Source organism: Elephantulus edwardii, unplaced genomic scaffold, assembly GCF_000299155.1.
Source record: "Elephantulus edwardii isolate Elephantulus edwardi_28Jun2011 unplaced genomic scaffold, EleEdw1.0 scaffold00015, whole genome shotgun sequence".
NCBI lineage: Eukaryota > Metazoa > Chordata > Mammalia > Macroscelidea > Macroscelididae > Elephantulus > Elephantulus edwardii.
The window spans coordinates 6414951-6424868 of NW_006399765.1; the positions used below are offsets into that span (position 1 = coordinate 6414951).

The 9918-nt window shown below is 42.0% G+C and overlaps 1 protein-coding gene across 1 annotated transcript in view; it reads right to left on the bottom strand.

The window, feature by feature from the left end:
- The window catches only part of PXMP4 (peroxisomal membrane protein 4, 24kDa), a 24561-nt gene extending 14846 nt beyond the window's left edge, over positions 1-9715 (bottom strand). The window contains exon 1 of the mRNA XM_006881450.1: positions 9603-9715. Coding sequence (XP_006881512.1) covers positions 9603-9715 — 113 coding nt within the window. The remainder of the gene's footprint in view (positions 1-9602) is intronic.
- Positions 9716-9918: the final 203 nt, after the last annotated feature.

Sequence of the window (9918 nt, forward strand, 5' to 3'; positions counted from 1 at the left end):
ACAGAGAAACTATCTCACATACTTTGGACATGTTGTCTGGATGGGGCCAGTCGCTGGAATAAGATAGCATGCTGGGAAAGGTGGAGGGTCAGAGACTCAACAAGATAGACTGACACTGTGACTGTAACAATGGGGTATATCAGAGATGCTGAGGATGACATGGGATAGGACAAGGTTCAGATCTCGGTTGTTCATATAGGGTTGCAATGAGTTGTAGTGGAGTTTATGACACCTAACAACAACAACAACATATTTTGGACATGTTGCAAGGAGGGACCAGTCCTTGGAGAGGGACGTCATACTTGGGATGGTGAAGATCTTCGATGAGATGGATTGACTCAGTGACTGGAGTAATGAGGGTAGGTGTGTCAGAGACACTAAGAGTGGCACAGGATAGAGTAGGGTTTAGGGCTGTTGCACATCACAACAACAACAAGGAATTGGTCACTCTTGCCATTCCGCAAGGCTTGAATTGAACAAGCTCAGGAGCAGAAAATGGGAATCTCACCATCAGCAAGAAAGAACAGGAGAGCACATTGTTTGGACCAGAGAGCTTCCTGCTAGAGTCAAACCAAGGCCTAGATCAGAGCAGCAGCAGCAGCAACAGCAGCAGTTAAGGTGGTGAAGAACCAGAAATAGAGCTAACCTGGAACTGCCGCCTGACGAAGCCAGAGCTGAAGGCCTTCACCATATTTGGCAGGACTGAAAGAAAGAGTTTTGAAACACTAACCCTGAACCTCGAGGCTGAGAGTCAAAGGACCTATAAGCACATCTGGAAAGATGCCCTTACTGAAGAATTGTATCATATTTCCAATCTGAACTATAACCTGTTAACTTCTATAGTAAACCCCATAATTACAAGTATAGCATGTGAATTCTGCCATCACAGTGGATTAGCACATCCAGAGGTACAGCAGTGAGAGCCTTGGGAGGGATACTAGATTTTAGAATTGATAGAGGAAGGTGCAGGAGTGGAGTGGCATATCTGATCTCATAAGAATAAATTCAGTGGGTGCTGTGGATGGGGACCCTTCCCGCTTGTGGAGTCAGTGGAGGCTGGAGTTGGCTCTGTCCCCAGGTTGGCTGTACTGTTTTACACATCCCTGCTCACTTCTACTTCTTCTTGGGCCCTTCTTCTCTGGCACCAGCCACACAGATGCTTCTAGAATTCTTCTAACATACATCTTCTCTGCCTGCTCCCTCAGCCTGGAATACTCTCCCTGACCCTCTCATGGAGCCACCCTTTCTTACCCTGTCAGTCTCCACTATTCTCCTGCAAGGGCTTCCCTGGCCCAGGTTAGGACAATATTTTTCTTTTCACAAATCCCCAAACTTCTCAGCAGTACCTGACATTCCCAGTTAATAACCCAGCTAACTGTAATTAAGGATTCTGTTAAAATTCCTTCTCTTCCACTGGACTCTGGGAGGACAGGAACTATGCCTAGCTTATTCTAGGCAGTCTGTCCAGGACCTTGCAAAATACTTGACATGTAGTATGTGCTCAAATAAATGGCTGTTGACAGACTGATTCCAGAACAGTTCTTAATTACTCTTGAGGTACTTAAGGTTCTATCTTGGTATGGCCCATCTTAAAACTAATAATTTCCTTAAGAGTTATTAAGTAATATTATACTTCCTTCCACCTATTCAAAATGTACATTTCCCCAAGTGTTATATATAAGTTTAGTTTTCCTTTCCAGTGAAAATGCACTTAGAAAAAAGAATGCTGAAAGGAAATATGCCACAATATTATTAGTAATGTCCCATGGGCTGGAGGAATACAAGAATTTGTGACCATTTTTTAACTTTTCTGTACTTCCAAAAGTATGAGATGTATGAACTACATTCAATGATGAAGTACTGCTTTAAAAATTAAAATAAAAACCTTAAAGTAAAAAAAAAAATGCCCCTTCTTAAAATTCCAATCTCTTGTTCCCACCTCGAGCATCTGGGGATTATGTGGACAAAATTACATTCACTTTGCTTTCTTCCCTTAAGTCTTTCTTTTTTTTTTTCCTCCCTTAAGCCCTTTTATTAATTCCTTTTTATTTCTTTCAGGTTTAAAAAAAATATTTTATTGCTATCTAGGTGAAAGTTTACAGAGTAAATTCTTTTCCCACCCTACAATTCATGTGCAGATTGCTCTGTGCTGCAATCTTGATGCTGAAGTACCTGTTTCCTTTTTTCCCTGTTCCTTTCTGCCTTCTTAACCATTTTAGAGAAAGGCTACCATTTAGGGTCTTGCAGAGATGATTGCTATGTGAAGTAGTTTCCTCCTGGTTGTGACTGCTCACTTTATAGGCCTGTCTTTTTTTGTGGCTGGAAGGTAATGACTCTGGGAATGGCTTCTAAGTCAGAGGGCCATAGTCTTGGGAGTTTCTAACAGTCCCTATCAGACCAGTAAATCTAGTCTTTTATTATGAGTCAGAATTTTGCTCTACCTTTTCCTTCCACTCTATCAGGGACCTTCTATTGTGATCCCAGTCACAGCAGCTAGTGGAGGTATTGAGCCACCAACTACATCTGGTCTCCAGTTAGTGCAGGCTGTGGTTCATGTGGCTAAACTGTCCAATTCCCTAGTGGATAGATTAACACCATATTTGCATATTCCCACCCAGCCAAGTGGAGAAAGGCAAAAGCCTAGGAGACCCACTACACTACAATTAACCATTAATCCCCCCTGCCATAGTGTTCCTTCTGACTCATCTCCACCCTGTTATTTTTATAGAAGTCTGCCCCTCTTTCCCCCTGTGGAGTAGCTGGTGGATTGAAACTGATGACCTTTTGGGTAGCAGTGCAACATGTAATGCACAATGCTATCAGAGATCTGTTGCTTATAGGGTCACTATGACTCATACTCCATTTGACTGCACCTAAAAATGACAACCCAAACCTGGTTTTACTAGTATCTAAAAAGCTTTGGCAATAGAAGGACACAGAACAAAATTCAAATCCCTTAAAAAAGGCCAGACACACGGAGTTTACAGAGAGCTGAGGAATCTCTGAGACCATTGTTCTAAAATAACCTTAGAAAGACTGTTCCCACCTGCTATGGCTACTACAAAGAAGGGTGATGAAAAGAAGAAGGGTCATTCTGCCATCAGTAAAGTGGTGACCAGAGAGTACACCATCAACATTTGTAAGCCATCCATGGAGTGGCTTTAGGAAGCAAGCCCCTTGGGCACTTAAGCGGATCTGGAAATCTGCACAGCCAGGTGAGGAAAACATCGATCAATGGGAGCTCCTGGATATTAAGTCCCTCTGTGCATCAAATCTTTTTCCAAAAGGGTGAAGAAAACTTACTGGCTGAGAAAAAACATTTGGTAATGCCATTTCAGATAAGGTCTCAGAACTAAAGTTTCACAGGGCCTCCAAAAGAAAGAGAATGATAGCTAAATTACAAAATGGGCAAAAGATATGGAAAGACTTTTCACAGACATTCAGATGGCCAAAAGATAGATGAAAAAAAAGCGCAAAATCATTGGCAATTAAGAAAGATGAAAATTAAAAAACCACGATGAGATATCATCTCACTCCAATTGCAGTAGCAAAGTTTAACAGGAAAGGAAGCAATACATGTTGGAGAGGGTATAGAAAGATTTGAACTTACATACAATGTTGATGGGATTGTAAAATGGTACAACCATTTTGCAAGGCAGTTTGGCATTTCCTCAAAAAGCTGAACATAGAGATTCCCTAAGACCCAGCTATTCCACTGGTAGGAAAATATCCCAAGGAAAAGAAAACTGAGACACAAATAGAGATTTGTACACCAATGTTCATAGTAACATTATTCACAACATCAAAATAATAGAAACATCAACAAATGTATGGAATGAGAAACTGTATATTCACATGATGGAATACTATACAACACTCAGGAGCAAAGATTTTAGAAAATATTATGTAACATTGGAGAGGCTAGAGAGCATTATAGTGAGAGAACTAACTCAGGCACATAAGGAAAAATACTGCATAAGACCATTATTGTAAAACCAGAAGGATAACTAGTAAAACATGTATAGAGGTCCAAAGGGAGAAAGGGCAGGTGCAGAGGGGTGAGGATGGGTGGGGAGAATCACAGGGTCACATAATTTGGTGGGTTGAGGGAGCAGGGTAATGTGAGGATCTGAAACAATAGGGTAATAGTGGGCATAGTTCAATGGTGATTCACTTTATAAAACACAATGTATGAGAATAATTGTAGAAAACAATGTCAATAAAGGAAGTGTGAAATACAATGTATACAAATTTTTTAAAAAAATTTAAAACTCAACAAACAAACAAAAGGATAACCAGTAATGTGTATATGGATATGCAAAGACAGAAAGAGAGGGGAAGGGGAGCTGAGTGGATGGGAATCAGAGTTTCATGGATGGAGGGCTGGGGAAAAGGAATTAGGGAAGATCAAATGGGGATCTGAAAAGATGGGGTAATGGAGGATATGGATCAATGGAGGTTCATTTTATGGGACACAGGGACACAATATATGTGAATGATTGTAAGAAATACAAATGTGGGAAAAAACCCCAAACAATAATTTAAAAAATAAAATGAAACATTACTATATATAAAAAAGGGGGGGAAGAGATCCAGAAATTGGCTATGAAGGAGATGGAAACACCAAATGTTTGCATTGACACCAGGCTCAGCAAAACCATCTGGGCCAAAGGAATAGAAATGTTGTCCAGAAAATGTAATGAGAATGAAGATTCCCCAAACAAACTGTATTCACCGGTTACCTAGGTACCTGTGATATTTTAAAAATCTATAACCAGTATGGATGAAAAGCAAAAGCTGATTATCAAATAACATTACAAAACTGCAAAAAAATCTAATAAAATTGCCTTTGCACTTAGAACTGAAGCTATTCTTGTTGGACATTTTTCAACCAAATAACAAACAGAATAAGCAATATTATCTGTGAGTAAACAACTATATGTGACCTAAAGGTTAATATTTACCCAAAAGTAAAGAAGACAAGTGGGGTGCAAGGAGGCCAGATCAAGGGTAACAGAACAAACACAATGAAAATAATGAGAATCCTGACACTGTGAAAATGGTAACCAGCAGTAGAGAACACTTTGTATAACAATTGTTAAATGGGAATCGAATTAGGAAAAAAAAATCCTTGACAGCCTCCATGAGACACCAGGAGCAGCCCTGGTGGCAGAGTGGGTTAAAGGTCAGTGGTTTGAATACACTAGTCTTTCCTTAAGAGAGTGATAACACAGTCTGTTCTCAAAGATTTACAGCCTTGTAAACCCTGTGGGGCAAGTGTACACTGGCCTATTGGGTCACTTTGAGTTGGAATCACCTCAATGGTGGTGGGTTTGAGACACACCAGTCACAAACCACATTCATATGAACACTATCTTTGTCACTCAAATCAATGTAACAGGTTGCTTGTAATAACAGTAAGTGTGTGTTCACCAGGGGGCTACTGAGTACAGAAATAATGGTTCTGCCATTTAGTGAAGCACCGCGCAGTCATAAAAGGAGAGAGGCGGCTCTGTGCACATTGATGTGGAGCGGTGTGTTCAATCAGATGACTGAGCAAGGTGCACGACAGAGTGTGCAGCAAGGTAACAGCTGTTTCAAGGGGTAAAGTCTTCTATAAATCTCAAATAATCTGAAAGTAACTTTGTAGAGGTGTTAGGGAGAGTATGAGGGTGCTCTGGTAGCTGACAGGAAGTTTAGCTGCTAACTCCAAGGCTCTGTGTGCCTCTCTGACATTCTGAATCCACCAGCTCTTCTGAGAGAAAGATGGGCAATCTCCTCCCATTTGATCTACAGCCTCCAAAAAACCCACTGGAGGGCCAGCTGTGAGTCAGTTAGAGACATGTTATTTGTTTGCATATGAGACACCAAGATTGGACAGAGAGCTGCCTTGTGGGGGTTAAGGGTGGGTATAACATTTTATTGTCTAACTTCTGTTGCCTTTTGTGAATGTGCAACTCAATTTGAAAACAAACAAATGCACAAAATCGGAGCCATTAAGAATGTTTACAAGTTGCAGAGGCCAGGTTGGATCCTCTGTCTTTTCTCCTATTTGGAGATGGATAGGAGAGCTATGACCCCAGCCCAGCTCTGGCAGGTTCTTCTTCCTCTCCTCCAAAGTACTGTAACTTTCTCCTACACAGACCCTCAGCCTTCCTCCAGCTCACCAGAGTGGAAAAGATCCTCACTTACATCCCTGACACAAACTAAATGGCATCCCAGCTCCATCTCCTAAGCATCCTTCCAACTTATTCTCCCATCCACAAAATTATTCTCTGTCCTGAATAAAAGGGATGTTCTAGATTAAAAAAGAACTTAATGGGGGGACATCATGCTTGGAAAGGTGGAGGGTCAGCAAAGGAGAGTCAGGTGGACCTGTGAGGTTGGCACAGGATAGGACAGGGTTCAGATCTATATCTATAGGGTCACTAAGAGTAGTACTTGACTTGATGGCACCTAATAATAATGGCAATGTGATGTCTTAGGGGAACCCCCTTCCTGGAAACAATGAATTATAGAGGACATTTTGGGGGAAACTGGGAAAATTTGACTACTGATTAAACAGTAGTCAATATTACAGATTATTTATTAAATGTAATCATAATTTGATCAGATAGAAAAGCAGTCTTATTTATTAGAAATGCATATTAAAATACTTGGTATGTGCCTTCGAGTTGAATCCGACTCACAGTAACCTTATGTACAACAGCTCTGAACCCTGCTCTATCTTGAGTCAATTTCATTGTCTCTGACACACCTTACCCCCATTACTCCAGTCACTAAGTCAATCCATCTCACTAAGGGTTTTCCTCTCTTATGCTGTCCTTCCACCTTTAAAAGTGATTGAAAGGCTGGAGAAGGAGGGACAATCTCCTCCTGTACCAGTCAGATCTGATTTGACCGTACACACACACAGAATAGTAACATTTTTAAAAAATGATTGAAATTTTACAAAATTCTAACATTTCAGTTGTCCTGGGATGCTCTTTTCCTTATGGAAAATTCTAATTCAGCCTTCAAAACATCTCTATCACCTCCACAATGAAGTTTTCACTGATCACCTGAAACTGCCATGGGAATCTATCATTCTTCTTGAACATGTAACCATGTGGCCTTATCTCTAATCATACTGCAATCACAGCCTCAGTATCCCAGCATTTAGTCTATTTTACAGATGATAAAATAAGAAACGAAGGACTTTGTTCAAGGTTACTCAGCTATTAAATGAGGAAACTTGGAGTTAAATTCAGGGTTTGACCCCAACTGGTGCCTATCGTGGCTAGGAAAAGTCTTTAAAAAAAAATTAATTTTAAGGAAAGTTTACAGTGACTTAGGGTTTCCAGTCATTCATTGTTGTACCTTTCTCCCTCCCCCCCCACCCCCACCCCACTCCCCCGTTCACTCTTCTCCTTGAAAAGAAAAAGAAAAACTCTTTCATTGTTATGCAGTCCCTTCCCCAAAGTCCACTCCATGATGCAGCCTTCACTCTGGACTTCTGTAATGACAAGAATACCCACTCATATGTCCCTTTTAAACAGTTCTCTTCTTCATCTGTTTCAATGAGGAAAAGTCTTTTGAGGTCACAGGAAGCCTTGGGTTAAGGACAGGTGTACAGGGGAGCTCTGGTGGCCTAGTGGCAAGGAGCTGCAACTACAATCCCAGAGGCACACGGTTCGAATCCACCAGATGCTCTGCCGGGAAAAGGAGGGACAATCTCCTCCTGTACCAGTCAGATCTGATTTGATGGTACACTCACACAAAAATAATAATAAAAAAAATTTTTTTTTAAAAAAAGGACAGGTGTACAAAATCAGCATTGGGCAATGCTTGTTTAGATATCAGAGCCTATGTGGCTCCTGCTTAATTTTGTTTGTCCCAAGAAAGTCTCGGAAAAGGAATCACTGATGCGATGCTATCCCAGGATCCATCACACCCTGGTTACACCAAGGTGTGGCCAATATAACCTGACAAGATGCAGCAGGAACTAGCATCTACATAACTCCCAGTGTCCATGGAAGCCAAGAGCTTGGCACTGGGGACTGGCATACCTGGGTTTCTATCCTGGCTTCAACTCTGCTCAAGCAATGTGTCCAAGGGGCATTGAGTTTATCCCGTTAAGACTCAATCTTCTTATTTGGAAAATGGGGGCAATGATAAGATCTACCTTGCATCAGTTTATTCACTCAGTAAATATTTGTTGAGAGTGTAATATGTAGTGGGTGGTAAGAATTATACCAAAGATCAAAGCATAAAAAAATTTCTGTCCTTGTGGAGCTCACATCTTAGTGAGAGGAATAGAAATGAGATATACAAGTAGATTAGCACTATGGAGAACAATAAAGCAGGGAAGAAGGTGGGGATGACCTTACTGAAGGGGTGACACTTGAGAAGAGGCCTGAAAAAGGTGAAGGAGTAAGCCAGGTAGTTACCTATGTGGATAAAATAATAGCATCATCTAGAGTAATAGTTTGTTCTGTTACACATCAAGTTACCGTGAGCTGGAGCTCACTGGGTGGCAACTAACAATTATATATCAAGAGTTGCATTTTGTTATATTGACTCAGCTCTTTGTAGTATAAGCACTATTATCATCCTCATTCTAGAGGAATTAGAGCTCAGTGAGGCTAAGTGACTTACTTGACTTAGATCACACAGAAAGAGCGGTAAGTGGTCATCAGAATTCAAAGCAAGGCAGTTTAGCTCCAGACTCCACCTCCTCTCCACTGTGTCATGCCATCACTAGGATGACACTCCCATTCTCTGCTGTGTCCCCAGCACCAGGCACATGGGTAGATTATCAATATGGTAGCTCTGGTGGCACTGTGGTTAAAGCATTTCACTCCTAACCAAAAGGTTAGTAGTTCCACTCCACAAACACATTACACAGGAGAAAGATGAGTTAGTTTGCTTTTATGAATTACAGGCTTGGAATTTTGTTTTACAGGGCTGCTTTATATCAGAATTGACTACACTGGAAGCTGATTATGCATGGTTTCAAATACCTGTTCTTTGAAAGATTCCTGCACTGTGTCAGAAGTCACTAGTCAGATTAAATGACCCCTGAGATTCTTTCCAGAAATGATAATTTTACTAAGTAGAAATTTGCAGTTTATCTTACATCCAGAATCACTTCTAAGATTCAAGTTCAAGGGAGTCCTCTGTGCCAAAGGAAAACTTATCTCTGAAGTGAGATTCTGGATGTGAGCCCACTGGAGCAGAAAAATAGATCACAGATAGGACAGTTGGTTCCCATGGTGCAGACGGGGCCACTGAGGCCAAGAAAACACAAGGGCACACAGAGAGAAAGAACAGGAGTGATAGAGGTGAACTGGATTCAGAGGAAAAAGACTATCAGAGGAAGGAGTCAAAGCAAGAAGTTTAGGTTGTCGAGCAAGGAGGATCCTAAAAACAGCGTCGCGGGAGATGGCTCAAAGCTGAGAAGGCTCTCCTCCCCAAATCCAGAGTTCATTGCGCAGATGATGGAGACGCAAGGACTACTAAATGGCATCCTACCTGAAAGCTAGGGGCCTCGAACCTGCACTTCCGTCCAGTACTAGACCTGTCTCTCACCCCCCTAGCCCGATCCCATGTACCCAACTCACACGAGCCCGTTCCGGAAACCCTTGACCAAGGCCAACGCAGCGTGGTATCGGCGCTTGCGCAGCAATGTGTTGACAGCCAGAAGCAGGGCCTGTAGCTGCGGTGGGGCAGCCATAGCGCGGGCAGCGCGCGGGATCACTGGAACCGAGCGCAACACACACTGACAGCCCTAGGTCGCCGCGGCACCGGGCCTACCGTCCCGGCCGCCCCGCCCCATTGTTGCGCGCATAGGCTGTGGCTGCTGTTACGCATGCGAGAAAGCCAATCACAGAGCACGCTGGTCTTCCAAGTGACTTGCCCCATTTCTCAGGATATAGC